At 40.5% G+C, this 15,287-nt stretch overlaps 1 protein-coding gene across 8 annotated transcripts in view; it reads left to right on the top strand.

Moving 5' to 3' along the window:
* TMCC1 (transmembrane and coiled-coil domain family 1) overlaps positions 1–13,012 on the top strand; it is a 252,842-nt gene extending 239,830 nt beyond the window's left edge. For all 8 annotated transcript variants that reach the window (XM_059161815.1, XM_059161816.1, XM_059161813.1 and 5 more), the window contains 2 exons: positions 6,454–6,589; positions 8,989–13,012. In XM_059161815.1, the coding sequence (XP_059017798.1) occupies positions 6,454–6,589; positions 8,989–9,303 (451 nt within the window). In that variant the 3' untranslated portion in view covers positions 9,304–13,012. The remainder of the gene's footprint in view (positions 1–6,453; positions 6,590–8,988) is intronic.
* Positions 13,013–15,287: the final 2,275 nt, after the last annotated feature.

Below are 15,287 nucleotides of genomic sequence, written 5' to 3'. Positions count from 1 at the left end.
AGCGAGAGATTATACTGCCAGAAGACAAAGCAATAATACCTTCAGAGTGCCAGGGAAGAATAACTGTGACCTCAGAATGCTGGGTCCACCTAATTTATTATTCAAGAAAGAGAGTGAAATTGAGAACTTTCAGACATATGTAAACAAAAATTACCACTCATGGACACCTTTGCTGAAGGAAATACTAAAGGATATACTTCAAGAAGGGGGAGAAAAACTCGAACAATGGGTGAAAGAAGTCAGTAATGCACTTTCTAATTAAATAGGGACTTAAAATTATATTTACTAAAAAAAAATCTGAATGTCTTACACCAATTTGGATCTAAAATTTAGAAAAGAACGTGGGGTTCAAGGATAGCATTTCAACAGCATATTAAGAGTGTTGGGGCACCTGGCTAGCTCAGTAGAGCATGTGGCTGCTCACCTCAGAGTTAAGTTCGAGCCCCATGTTGGGTATAGCATTTACTCAAAATTAAAATCTTTAAAAAAAAAAAAAAAGGAGTGTTAAAACTTTGGGGGAAGAAACATATTTTGTACCTTAATCTGCCTGGCACTTGGCATCTTTCTGCTCACTTTATTCTTGTCCCTTTCAGTCAGTAGCTGCTCACAGAAACATTAGAAAAATAAAACACAAATGTGAATGCAGTTTTTCTTTTCAACTAGATGTGTAGCTATGGGACTCCTAAACACAGATAAAATGACAGAATAGGCTAACTTAAACCTTGGTCCCCCGACATGGACTTGCTACTGCTGATAGTTTGGTGAAGAGGTGGGGCAGAAAGGTCTTTTCACCCAGTCTTTTATAATGCACATCAAAGTATATGTCACCCTTGCCTAGCCTAGGGGCTGGAATATTCTCTCGTAGCAACCTGTGAGCTCTGGCCTGGCCTTGCCCTCTCTCTGGGCCTCTGTGTCTTCACCCAGGATGAAGACAATAGAAGACAGGCTTATCTTTACAAATATGTGCACAGAGAGAGTGCTGAAAGAAACCACCATCAGCAGACTGAGTTCAAAATGACACTAACAGATGCAAGCGCAGTTAAGACTTTACCAGGGATTTGTCCTATAGAATTATATGGGGAAACTACTTCCTGTTGCTGAATGCGGGTAGCAGAGGTAATGCAGGCAAGGGAGTAGCTTGTTTTTGTGGCTCCAAAGACTGTGGGGTGAGACTTACAAATAGCTAGGTTTTAGCTCAGTTTTAAAAAGAACTTCTCTAATAGTGAAAAACACTGCCTTAAGAAAAATGAAACCCTGCCGCTGGAGGTATTCAATGCTTGTCAGGGGTGTCATAGAAATAATTCCTCAGTTGAAAGAGATGTAACTAGATTTCTAAGATCTTTTCTAGCCTCCAGAGTTTAAGATTCCTTCTTTTAAGGGAGCCTATGTTATCTTTCAAACAATACTTCAAATGTTTGTGGTATACTTCTCTTCGCAACATACTGATTTTAACAGCTCTAGATGTATAGGGAGGTGTATGATAGTGATAATCTTTGAGACCTGTAAAATCGAGTGTGAGATATTTGGATTTATTGTATAGTTAGCACAGTGATGTGGACTGCAATGAGCCTAAAATGAGATTAAGGCCATGAATTAGTCACCACAGGAAATACTTGGCTGGCTAAAAAGTTTTTGAAATTGCCCTTGAATTCCTTTCAGGGAGCATGTTTTCAAGTGATGCCTTCTTTAATGAGTAGAAACATTTTCAAAAAGGCCTTTATGTGGGATTCCTGGATGGCTCAGTCTGTTGGGTGTCTGTCTTCTGCTTGGGTCATGATCCCAGGGTTCTGGAATCAAGTCCTGGGTCCAGTTCCTTGCTCAGCAGGGAATCTGCTTCTCCCTCTGCCTGCCACTCCCCCTGCTTTTTCTCTCTCTCTCTCTCTTTCTGACAAATAAATAAGTAAAACAGAAAGAAAAAGAGAGGAAGGAAGGAAGGAAGGAAGGAAAGGGCCATTATGTTTGGGTACATTGTGAAGATGGAAAGGAGAACAAACTGACATTTTTAAACAATGCTTTTGTGTTGACATGAATATAAAAGATTAAAATGATTACCCTCATTTTATAGATGAAGGAACTTGCTTGGAAAAGCAAGCTAACTTAACTAACAGTTTAAGAGAGGCAGACCTAGGACTCAAACCCAAGTTTTCCTGGCTATAATCATTTTTCCCTAGTGTTTATTATAAACCTCAAATATGCTGCAAAGTTGAAAACAGTTATACAGTGAGCACTCATACCACCCACTTCTTAGATTCTACATTCTGCTGTGTTTTCTCACATAATTTCCCATCTATCCATCCTTCCTCTCATTTTTTAAAAAGATTTATTTATTTATTAGAGAGAGTGGGGGAAGGGGCAGAGGGAGAGGGAGAGAATCTCAAGCCGACTCCGCATTGCGCACAGAGGCCAACATGGGCTCCGTCTCACGACCCTGAGACCATGACCTGAGCGAAAATCAAGTCGGACACCTAACTGAGTGAGCCACACAGGTGCCGCCTTCCTCTCATTTTTTTAAATGCATTTCACAGTAAATTGCAGACATCCATAATCTTTTTTAACAGCTTCATTGAGATATGATTTATATACCATAGAATTCACCCATTGAAAGTATACAGATCAGGGGTGCCTGGGTGGCTCAATTAGTTAGGTGTCTGCCTTTGGCTCAGGTCATGATCCCAGGGTTCTGGGATCCAGCCCCATGTGGGACTCCCTGCTAAGTGAGGAGTCTGTTTCTACCTCTGCCCCTCCCCCTGCTCATTCTCTCTCTGTCTCTGTCTCAAATAAAATCTTAAAAAACAACAAGAAAGTATACATATCAGTGATTTTTAGTGTATTTACAGATATATACAGCTATCACCATAATCAGTTTTAGGGCATCTTTATTGCCCTCCAATCTTCCCATTACACCCAGATCTTGGCAATCATTAATCCTTATCTCTATAGATTTATCTATTTGGGACATTTCATATACATGGCATCATGCAGTTTGTGGTCCTTTCTGACCAGTGTCTTTCACTTAGAATAATGTATTCAAGATATATACATGTATCTTGTAGCGTGTGTCATTATTTCATTTCTTTTCGTTTCCAAATAATATTCCATTGTACGGTTGCTCCACATTTTATTTATCCATTCATCAGTTGATGGACATTTAGTTGTTTCCACTTTTTGGCCATCAAGAATAATGTTGTTGTGAATGTTTGTGTACACTCTTTTGTGTGGAAATACATTTTAATTTCTCTTCAGTGTATACCTGGAATGGAATTTCTGGGTGATACAGTGATTCTATATTTAACTTTTGGAGGAACTGCCAAACTGTTTTCCAAAGCTTGAGACACCATTTATATTCCTACCAGCTGTATGAGAGTTCAAATTTATTCACATCCTCCCGAACACTTCTTATTATCCTCTTTTTGATTCTAGGTACATAGAGTTACTACATTCCTCCTCCTGTTGACTCCACCTTGACATCAGGCTCCAAACAATCATGTCTCTGTAGTTTGGTCCAGCTCCCTGTGTGGCTATGTAATTTGGATCAACTATAGACATGACTCAGATTTCTTACTTACAAAAGGGAATTTAGCTCATCTGGGCTTCTTCAGTAGTTTCAAAATGGCATCACAGTGCAGAGGTTAAAAACTTGGGTTTAAAGTCAGGATACATGGATTTGAATCTTTGCTCTACTTTATTTCTGTGTGCCCTTAGACAAGTCACTTTACCTCTCTGAGCTTCAGTTTCCTTATCTGTAAAGTGAAGATAATACCTACTACCCTCTTGGAGTTTTAAAAATGAATTTCGATTGGGGCGCCTGAGTGGTGCAGTCAGCTGTCCTTGGTTTTGGCTCAGGTCATGATCTCAGGGTCCTGGGATCAAGCCTGCTTCAGGCTCCATACTCAGCACAGACCCTGCTTGAGTTTCTCTCTGCCTCTCCCCCCACCAAATAAATAAATAAACTTTTAAAAAATTAATTTGGATATATAGTATACACTAAATGAATGGCAGCAGCTGCTGTTACTTTTCTGTTTTAATGGTATGCATGAGCCATGTTTATATCATATATTCTCCAACATTCCTGAAATACTATACAAATTATGGAACACATGTGAAAATGTCACAGGTGGGTCTGTTCTCATCAGCAGACTGATTGTCACCACTGCCATGCTCCCTTTCCTGCCACCCAGCATCAATCCTTAGCTTAGGAGGGTTATTTGCTTCTAGGCCCCACTTTTCCCTTAAATCTCAAGGGATTGAGAGTTTGGAACACTCCCTTTATAAAGCCTCTGTCCCATCTCTGGTAAGGAGAAAGAATGATGAAGTCATCAAACCCTAAAAACAGCACAGAATAGTGAGCTTATTTAAATAAAATAGGACGAACCTGAAAAGGCAGTAGTATGTCCACATATTCTTATGGCAGTTGGTAGACTTAAAATTTGATAGAAAATCAGTTCTAGAGGTGGTGCCTGTTTCTGAGCACATGCCCTAGGCAGCAGATGAAGTGAAAAGACAGTCACAGAGAATACGGCCTGAGTTACAGGTAACGGGTGGAAACACTTTTTGATCTGTTCCGTCACTTCAGTAACAGAATTTCAGTGCTAGAGAAAATAATACAGATGCCTATTAAGAATAAAGGAGAACTCAGTAGGATTCAGTAATACAGTGAAAAGAGTTAGATTGTGCCTTTTTAATAAAAATACTTGTTTCTTAGAGAAAGAATGGAGTGTAGGATATAATCATTATATAATTATTGGGAGGGAGAATATCAGTGATGCTGCAGTATGAGAATTACCTTAAACAGAAAACTTCTGTTGTATTCCTTAAAAGTTGGTATGCTGTATGTGAGATTAAAAACAAGGAAAGGGAGGGTAGTTTTAAATGTCGTCTTTATTTATTTATTTTTTTCATACAGAGTCTCTTGAGCATTGGGTGTGTGTTTGCCCCAGTAGTGTTCATTAGTAGTGTATTCTCCTGTCGACCTGAGCCCTCTATCTGACTGAGAGATTTACATTTTATTCACCACAAACCAGAGATGTGTTTATTATTCCCTTTCTAGTCTGTTTTAATGTATAGTGTTCAACTATCCTCCTACCTACGTATCTCTTTGTCTGGTTCCTGGAATTCCCACACACAGCCTACCCCAGTCTGTCCTCTTCTCCTCTTCATAACCCATATTCCTAAAATGCTATGTTCCTCATGTCATCCCTCCCCCATCAGCAATCTGCTTTGGGCCCATTTACTATCTGTTCCAGAAATCCAACTCCCATACTTACCTCTTAAGGCCAGATTTCCATTTTTATCTCCTATCCTTTACCCATGTTCTTTTTCTACCTAAAATCTCTGATCTTGTCCTTAAAATTTGTTTCAGCCCTACTGGTCCTTAGGTACCCAGCCCGGGTTCTACCTTTAAGTAGATAACCTTCTCATAGGTAGCCCTAAGTACTAGAGATACAAGATGAATTAAATGGCCTGCTCCCAAGGAACTTTATCTCCCACCATTCTTCCTGGTTTTTTCTCAGTTATAGCCACACTGGCCTATTTTGTGTCCCTCAGACCTGCCACGCTAGTTCTCATCTTGAGAACTTGATACTTGGTATTCCTTCTGCTTTAAGATACTCCTCCCCCCACATCTTCATAAGTCCATTTGTATCATCATTCAAGTTTCATCTGTCATCGTTGGAGAACACTGAACAGGGAAGAGTTCTTCTGACTATTCCAGCTTAACCAACCACCGGGCACTCTGTCATATATATACCCCTATTGATCTTCATTTTACTTATCCATACCTGCAGTTGTCTTGGTTTTTCTGCCCCCTGCCCTCAACACACATACATCTTAGCATGTAAACTGCTGAGGGCAGGCATTCTGTGTTGCTTACCACACTGTATTCCCAGTACTTTGAACATACCTGGTACACAGCAGACTCTCAGTAAATATTTGTTGACTGAGATGTCCTACTAGACACTGTGCTTGGCCATGGGGATGAAGGTCTCTGAACCATGAACATCCAGGTGAGTGACCTGTCCAGTATCAGGATAAGCTACTGGTGATGCTAGAAGGTCAGTTTTCATTTATGTGCTATTTATCTTGTGACGAAACCTTCTTAATTGTATTCTAGTTTTTGCCTCTCCCCTTTGCTGTTCAGAATGGAGTAAGAACTCCCTCATTTATTATAAGTATGCTCCAAGCTAACCAGGGCTGCTGGCATTGCTGCAAATACTGTGTGTTGAGAAGATTGTGGAAGAACCATGTTGCTGCTATGATATGGCCTTGTGACAAGCTGTCCATTCCAGGAACTAAGAGCTGTCCCCACTAGCATGCCCTTTTATCCCAGGCCACTGACTTAATTTCTTTGTGCTTTTGTTTTCTTCCTTTGCAGAATGGGTTTTGGGGATTATATGTGAATTATACCAGGAAAAATATAGAATGCATTAAATTCTAACTGTCCCCCCACCTTCTTAGATGTGAACGATTAGAAGAACAACTAAATGACCTAACGGAACTCCATCAGAATGAAATCTTAAACTTGAAGCAGGAGTTGGCCAGCATGGAAGAGAAAATTGCATATCAGTCCTATGAACGGGCCCGGGACATCCAGGTTAGCACAGAGGCTCGCGTTTGTAAAAGCAAAAGACTAACAACAAGTAGAATGGTGGTTGGCAGGGGCCGGGGGTTGAAGGGAATGAGGGGTTCTTGTTTAATGACCATAGAGTTTCAGTTTTACAAGATGGAAAGAGCTATGGAGTTGGATGGTAGTGACGGCTGCACCACATTATGAATGGATTTAATACCACTGAGCTGTACACTTAAAAAAGGTTAATTAAGGTGGTAGGTTTTATGTTACGTGTCTTTTACCACAATAAAAAAGAAGAAGAAGAAAAAGGAATAAAATACTGATGTATGCTATAACATGGATGAATCTGGGAAACATGATCAGTGAAAAAAAGCCAGTCACAAAAGACCACATATTATGTGATTCCATTTACATGAAATGTCTAGAACAGGCAAATCTATGGAGACAGAAAATAGCTGAGCAGTTAGTTGCCAGGGGCTGCAGGAAGGGGAAATAGGGAGTAATAGCTAAGGGATAGGGGATTTCTTCTTGGGGTGATGAAAGTGTTCTAGAATTTGATGAAAGTGGTGGTTGTACACCATTATGAATTTACTAAATTCCGCTGAATAGTGCACTCTAAAATGGTTAAAATTTAATGTTAGGCATATTTTACCATAATAATGAAAAGTTTAGGAAAAAAGATGAGGACTGTAGAGTATCAAGAGAAGGTTATACCAAGTAATATACCTACCCTTCAAATGATGTGCATTTCTTGAAAGGCTGTACCATGTAGGGTGCTTGCTTGTGTTCCTAGGAAATGTTCTGAGGATCACAGGTCTCGGTATATAGACCACCTGCATTAATTATATCCTTTGGTTATCACTTCAGGAGCTGCTCTGATAAGACTCAGGGCCATCTTGTCTGTCTTCTGCTATAGCAAAGGAGGCATTTATCCTAGTTGCCAAATTCAAACCTTTTACAGGCACATTGCCAGGCCATTTGCGAAAATAACACATGAGGCAGTTATGTTTAAGGCTCTCTAGTTAATGCTATGAGGAAATAGAATATGTAACTTTTTTCTTACTCCAGTTGGGAGGTATTTCTAAGGGAACAGTTGCTGGTTTCACAAAGAAGTATCTTGAAATAAGCTAGTCTTAGGGAAGGGAAGTGGTCCAGGAGTCTTGTATTACAGCCTAAAAGAATTAAGGGAATGTCTGGATCATTTGCCCAGCTGCCATCTTCTCCAGACTCCGGAATTCTGTTTATGTTTTAGTTTTTTTCCCATGATCATTCTGGGCATTCACTGTCCATTCCTTAGCTTGCTTCAGTCTGAAGTTGCTTCACCTTCATCTCAAATCACAGGAAACCAGGATACATTGAAACCAAGACCAGAAAAACCTAGGGCTTCCACCACTGCTGAACTTTGGAGCATACCTGACCATAGCTAAGGAAATAGGTTCTGTCCTCTGAATGTTGAGGGTTAATTTCATATAAATCATGGCTCGAAGGGAGCATATCACTTACAATGTTTGGTCTAGTGTTTGGGCATAGTGTCCCCCTTACAAAGATCAACCTTTAAAGCGGCAGTAGGGGGAGTATATTCTTCTTATGAAGACAGATCAGAGAGCCCTTTATTTACACTGATGTCTGTGATTTACTTCACTTGGAAAACAACAGGTAGTGCATACAAGGATGTCCAGAGGATGTTCACCATGTCATTATTACGGTGAAAAAGTTGAAAGTAACCTAAATCTCTCTAGCAGGGACCTGGCTGAATAAACTGTAGGAGTATCTATCTGTACTACAAAATGCTACATAGCAATTAAAAAGAATGAGGTAAATCTCTACACATTGACTTGGAAAGGATCGGCAGGACCCACTGTTGAGTGAGAAAAAAAAGGACTTACGCATTAGTTCCTATAGTATGACACTATTTATATTAAGATAGGAAGTTAAAAATAATTCCATACATTTCCCTAGGCTTAAATATGTATGTATTTAAACATAGGTGAAAGTATGAACACATGTCAAAGTGACAGTATTACTTCAAGGCCAAGACCTGGATTTAAGGACAATATCAAGAGAGACTATATATCCTCCTTGAAGTGTTGAAGTATGCTTGTCCTGTGCAATTAAATGAGTAATTTTTAAATGGAAAAAAAAATGATATACTTGAGGTCTTATTATTAAAATGTTCAAGACCAATTCCAAATGTGGCTGCTACTTCCTGTGAGCCATCCCATGAGGAATGCCATGGAGGGCAGTTTAGGTGAATAATAATTGCTGGAATAATGACTTACGCATTGAGCCTTTCGTATTCAAGACTCTCACATATTTAAAATCATTGGCATAGCTCAAGATGCGTCTGGCTTGCCCAAAGTGCATGTCGTCTATTCAGAGTAGTGTAAGCAGAAGGCTTAACTATTCCCTGTTCTGGCCCACAGGAGGCCCTGGAGGCGTGCCAGACCCGCATCTCCAAGATGGAGCTGCAGCAGCAGCAGCAGCAGGTGGTACAGCTGGAAGGGCTGGAGAATGCGACTGCCCGGAACCTTCTGGGCAAACTCATCAACATCCTTCTGGCAGTCATGGCGGTCCTTTTGGTCTTTGTCTCCACGGTAGCCAACTGCGTGGTTCCTCTCATGAAAACTCGCAACAGGACGTTCAGCACTTTATTCCTTGTGGTTTTCATTGCCTTTCTCTGGAAGCACTGGGATGCCCTCTTCAGCTATGTGGAACGGTTCTTCTCCTCCCCCAGATGATGCTGGCACAAGAAAGCAGTGCTCCCCTACCCTCTGGCGAGTGCATGCAGCGAAGAATTAGACAGCAACTTACCTACTCTGAAGTTTTCTACAACAACAAAAGAGTTGAGTGAATCTGTTTACATTTAGAATAATGTTTTTTTCTTCAAGAGACGCAATTGCAATAGTATTTTTTAGATTTTATCCAAGAAGTTTTTTGGGCAAAAATCTTGGATCATTTTTATGTAGCATGATTTTCCTTGGGATGCAAATCTTAAACAGTCCTTTACTATGAACCAACAATCTGGAGCACACTGAAGGGCATTCTAAATTGTGGCTTGAAGGACTGCACTAAAACCCACTAAAAAGATGCAAAAACCTTATTAGGGGAAACCAATTAAACCTAACACCCTGCCTCGTCTGGGCTCACCACCTCTCCCCCTCCCAGACTAACTTTACTGTGAAATCCTGCCACATTCCATGTCTGAATTTTTGGATTCAGGGTGGATTGTCCTTGTCCGTGGAAGAACACATGGATGTCTCCCTGGCTTTCTCACCCAAGTTGGCCACTCATGCTAACCCTGGAAGTATGATCACTTTTGAACCTGGTCCCTTAACCTTTGCTAGGATACAAAAGTGAGAGCATCATGCCCCCAAAGGATCACTGCAAAGCCCTACTACAGTATTTTGAAGTAGCCCTCTAAATACTTAATTTGAAGCAAAATCCCTTGGCCGCACTTTTAAGGTTTTTTTAAATATGTGTATAGTCACCAACTTAAAAAAACAAAAAATCCGAACAGCATACTTGAAGAATGTAATACTCAAACTCTCAGTGCTTCCTTATGGTTTCTAATAGGATTTTTTATTATTGTTATTATTATTATTGGGTTTTTTTGGAAAGGGTTGGGAGGGTCTTTTATTTTTCCTTTGAAATAAAGAAGTGATGTTTTTAAATGAAGAAATGTGTGGATATTTAAGTGTGCTGCTCCCTCTTGTCTTGAAACAGTTTGAGTAAGGGAAGACTTGCTATAAATGCTTTCCTCTGAAGCCCTTGTTTTGAGATGCAGCTTAGACTCCCTCCTCTGGCTCCTGCTGCTCTTTGGTGTCCTGCCACCCCCACCTGCCACTTCATGGGCTTGGCTTGGTTGGAGAGGAAAGGGGTGTGCAGGGAGAGCAGGAGGCTGTTTCCACAAACCAGCATGATAGGATAGAGATTTTTTTTGCCCCAAGAAAATGTTCACCCAGTGACTTTGGACTGGGATCGATTGTCTTGAGGAAGAATTGAGACTATATTATGAGAGTCATACATAATTCCTTGTGTTTCCTTAATTTATTTTTAACACCCCCTGATTACTGAAACCAAAGTGATGTGGAATCTTTCGTCTGCATTTTGGCCACAGCATCCTTAATTTCAAAGCTTTATTCTGTCTGCCTGAGAGAATCAACTGAAGGTGATTCTCCCTAAAGAACAGAAAAGGATCTGTCAGGTTAGAAGGACCCAAGTTTGGGGTGTAAATTGTTATCCACTTCCTATTCATCTAGACTGACTTACTAACATACCTATGCTCAGTGGACTTTTATAGACAGTTTAGAAAAAAAGGACTGAGCCTTCTTCCCCATGCTGTAACCAGTTCTACCAGGATGGAACTGGGCTTTTAGAGCATATCTAGAAAGCTTGGTTAATCTTTCCATATTCATAGTATTGAATCCCAAATGCTGTTCCGTCTTGGCCTCAGTTCTGTGCAACCAAGTGATGAGCAAGGGGCACATAATAGCCCTGAAGAGAATAGCAAAGCATGCTTTGCCTATTCTTCCCACACCAGGAAATTCTTTTGGAACTAGGTTAGCATTGCCTTCTCTGTCTGAGGGGATGGTTTACATGACAGCTCCAGCCTCCTGTGGCTTTGGCAGGCTGGCCTTCTCAGAGTCAGCATGTTGTTTCCATAATCATTTTGATATTTTAACTCAGGTACCCCAATCTTCACTCCATCCCCAGATGATTGTAGTACAACCTGTTAGCTCTGTTGACCTCTCAAAATTAGTGCCCAGAGCAGGGACCACAGGGATGATTTTTCTATTAAAAAATAATTGGAACCAATTCACGTTCAGGCCAAAAACAAATTGTTCCCATGCCTATGTATTTTAAATGTTAACTTTGCCTAAAAATACTGCAGTGACTTTAGGCAGGAGTGCCAAAGGACACCGTGACCTTGTCAAACTAGCATAGTTTCTCCTAACCTTCTGCTCTAGCTTAATCACTCGAGTATGGAAGAGAGCCCCACAAAGTTATCAGAGGCTATGGCCACCATCCTCTAGTTTTTCTAAGAACCTTTGAGTCCCCTAAACCGTGTAGAGGCTACTAAGTTCTGTAGGCACTAGAAGTCACTGTGATAGATGGATTGAAATTGTTCCTATTTGCCATGGGACAATTTCTATCAAAGGAAGGTTTTCGCCTCTGGACAGCCCCCTGAGCTCCCAGCCAAACAGGCCTGTGCTAACTGTCCACCATCCTCTCTCAAACTATCTTAGGAAGGAGCTTCAGGCTAGGTCAGTCACAGTAATGGCTTTCTCGCTGTCTTGTCCCTTGATTCTTCACCAGGCCCAACAGTTGTCTGCATTTAATGCTATTTGTAACCATGCATCTGTTTCCATGCCTTCCCCCACTTCCTGCTGCCCACACCTGTTGCCTTTGTGTTTCTTTGCACTGTGGCTGTTCCCAAATTCTGGTCTAGTCAAAGCTCTTCTATAATCTCACTCTAATGGTTGTTTAACAATTGTTCTGTGAGTGGTAATTTCCCCCTTGCTTTAATGCTTCTTCTCTTTTAAAAAATACGTGCATTCCCTTTGAAATAAAGCATTCCTGGATTACTTGTTAGTGCTGGTGCTTGAGGCTGGCTGTGGTAGCCTGGGTGACTCTTGTTCAGGTTGTAGAATAACTAACATTTTACCTTTTTTATGATTCAACTGAAGGGCACTTCTGTCTGCTCCAATTTCAATTCCTTGGTATATACTCAGTGCATCCTAGCAAGGAAGGCTTTCTACTCCACTGGCTCCCTAAGAAGAAAAAGTAGGTTAAATTTTACACTTCGATGACTGGGGTCTCCTTTCTCCCCTGTACCCTCGCCACCCAACTGAGGTAAAAATCCGATACCAAGAAAAACACTGGGATCAAGCCTTCCTTGCTAGCCATGCCCTAATACTGAGCATATTTTTATGTGGTCTTCACTGCATTTGGTTTTGTTTCTGACTTCATATTCCTTTGAGGTACAGTCAGATGAAATGCTGAATTTCATGTAAGTTCCAGTGAGGAGCTGCCTTTCAGCTTTGGGAAATATGCATCCAAAACAAAACCAAATATTATAATCGACAAATTGACACAGGCAAAATTTATGGTTCCCACCCCCAAATGAAACTGGGGATTTTGAACGTGGCTCTAAGAGTTAACATTTCTGTGTGTTGTGTATGCTAGGTGATACCCTCAGTAGGACTGACTACTAGACTGTAAGTGTGTTTTATCAAAGTGTGTCAGAATAAAAACTCACTTGCACGAATTGAAAAGTACAGAAATGACACTTGTGAACGCGTGAACGTTAACACTGTAGTTGATAGATCTTAAGCTGCTAATTGTTGAGAGAGAATTACATTTATTGTTTTGTCTGGTTGCTGCATATTCTCAGCAGCACTTTTACTGTACATACAAATTGAAATAAAGACCTCAGCTATTAACGAGGTGGTTGGACTCGGGTTTATTTTGCTCCTTATTTTTGCATATTCAGTTTCCATGACAAGTTTGTCAGTCTGAAATCTTTCCATTAGTTTGTACATTAGAAACTGTGTGTGTGTGTGCGTGCGTGCGTGTAGTCAGTATCTTGAAACCATAACTGATAGCTGGGTGACTGTCTCTGTCTCCCAGGATTTTATACCCATCATTTCAGATTGCCACAATCATTTCACTTTGCCACAATTCCTTTCAACTGGTAGGTAAGACTGCCTTTTAGTTCTTTGGAGGGAGTTTTTTAGAGGTATACCCCCACCTCAAATTCATCTCACAACCCCAAGTGGATATAATAATCCCTGCCTCCTTTTTTCTTATTATTGAAATACAGTTGACCCACAATGTTACATTAGTTTTATGTACACAACATAGTGATTCGACAAGTGTGTATGTTATGCTATGCTCACAAGTGTAGCTACCAACTGTCACCGTACAATGCTACTACAATACCATTGATTATATTCCCTAATCCCTGTCCCTTCTTACAAGGCTTTGTTAATAAACAAATGTTGTGGTGGATATATAGATACACTTTGTAAAATTTTTGACATCTGAAGTTCTAGATACATGTAAGGGTTTTTATGTAGCCAAATCCCATCTATGGTTTTGTTCCAGAGGTAGTAATTTTTTTTTTTTTAAGTAATACCTGTGCCCAGTTGGGGGCTCGAACCCACAACCCTGAGATCAAGGGTCACATGCTCTACTGACTGAGCCAGCCCTAGGGGCAGTCATTTTTAATACGGTTTCTCTTTGATGATCTCTGGGAAGCCTCTGGAAATCCAGAAGCTCTCATCTTACCTTTCTTTGACAGGATATCAAGCAGGGACCTGATGACTTGGTTCTTCATAACTACAATTTGAATGTTGAGAAATTTGGGCCCACACTTCTGGCTTACTAGCTCTGCCTCCTACCCTATCTGTACTTAGAGATGTCATTCCCACCTTGATCCTACCTAGTGGGTGTTGTGAAAATAAAAAGAGCCTCTGTGAAAGCTTTTTGTGTTTTAAAGATTTTATGTATTTATTTGACAGAGATTACAAGTAGGCAGAGAGGGAGGGGAAGCAGGCTTCCTGCCGAGCAGAGCCCGATGTGGGGCTCCATCCCAGGACCTTGGGATCATGACCTGAGCCAAAGGCAGAGGCCCAACCCACTGAGCCACCCAGGTGCCCCCTGTGAAAGCTTTTTAAATCACAGTAAGAATGCCCTAAATTTCTTGAAATGTGGACCAGGCTGCCATGTACAGATGTGCAGGTTGTACATTGCCCAACGCTATAGTAGGCTACACTGTGAACAATATATCCAAGTGTTATGCAGTGCCTAATGGTACAAAGAGCAGGCCTGATTATAATAATTATATATAATAATCTCAAAGCCTGCTTTATTTTCATTCATTAAGAACTTGAGAGAGTGGAAGGCTGGTAACAGATCTGAGAAGCAGTTGTGAAAACAGACTGGGGAGGCACATGAGTGTATGGCCAACCAGAGAATGTATGTCTCATCTAAAGGATTCAAGTGTATTGGTTTTAAATGCTGGGCAAGTCTAAACCTAGCCAGCTGGTGATCTCGAGTCTAGGTAGTGAAGAGTGGCTAACATTTATTGAGTACTTCTTGAATGCCAGGCATAATGCTTAGTACTTGGCATGCAGTTCTCACTTCTCACAGTCACACACAGGCAGTGTCCTCATTGTCTAGGTAAGGAGAGAACCCAGGGTTCAATGGCTTGCCCAAAACTATACTGTTAGGAAATGGTAATGTAATGGTAATTGAACATGTAATGGTAAATGGTAAATGAACATGTTGGAAAACAGGTTTGTGCAACATAGATAACAAAAGATGAGTGTCTACAATGTGAGTATAAGTTAATATGAACCAAGAAGAAAACAACTCAGAAAAGTAGGGAAAGGTTATGAAGAAGTAGTTCAGAGAAAAAGAAATGAATGGTCAATAAACTTTCAGAAGAAAATGTTCAGCCCCATGTGTAAATCAGTACAGTAAATGAAAAAATAAAATAAAAAGCCAGTTGTGGAATAGTAAGTATACTGTCTCCTTGTTCATGCAAAAATATTCTTGTTTGTGTAAATGTATGTAAGTCTCTAGAAATGAAACTGCACATTGAGTTGTCCCCAGGTAGTCACTCCAAGTGTGGAGGCCTTCTCACTTGCCGCCTATAAAGTACGAATCTCTCTAATGCAAAATGCATTTGTCTGTTTTTTAATTAAAGATATCAAAA

Source organism: Mustela lutreola, chromosome 2 (assembly GCF_030435805.1).
Source record: "Mustela lutreola isolate mMusLut2 chromosome 2, mMusLut2.pri, whole genome shotgun sequence".
Taxonomy (NCBI): Eukaryota; Metazoa; Chordata; class Mammalia; order Carnivora; family Mustelidae; genus Mustela; species Mustela lutreola.
This window is presented reverse-complemented; position numbering and strand designations above follow the sequence as displayed.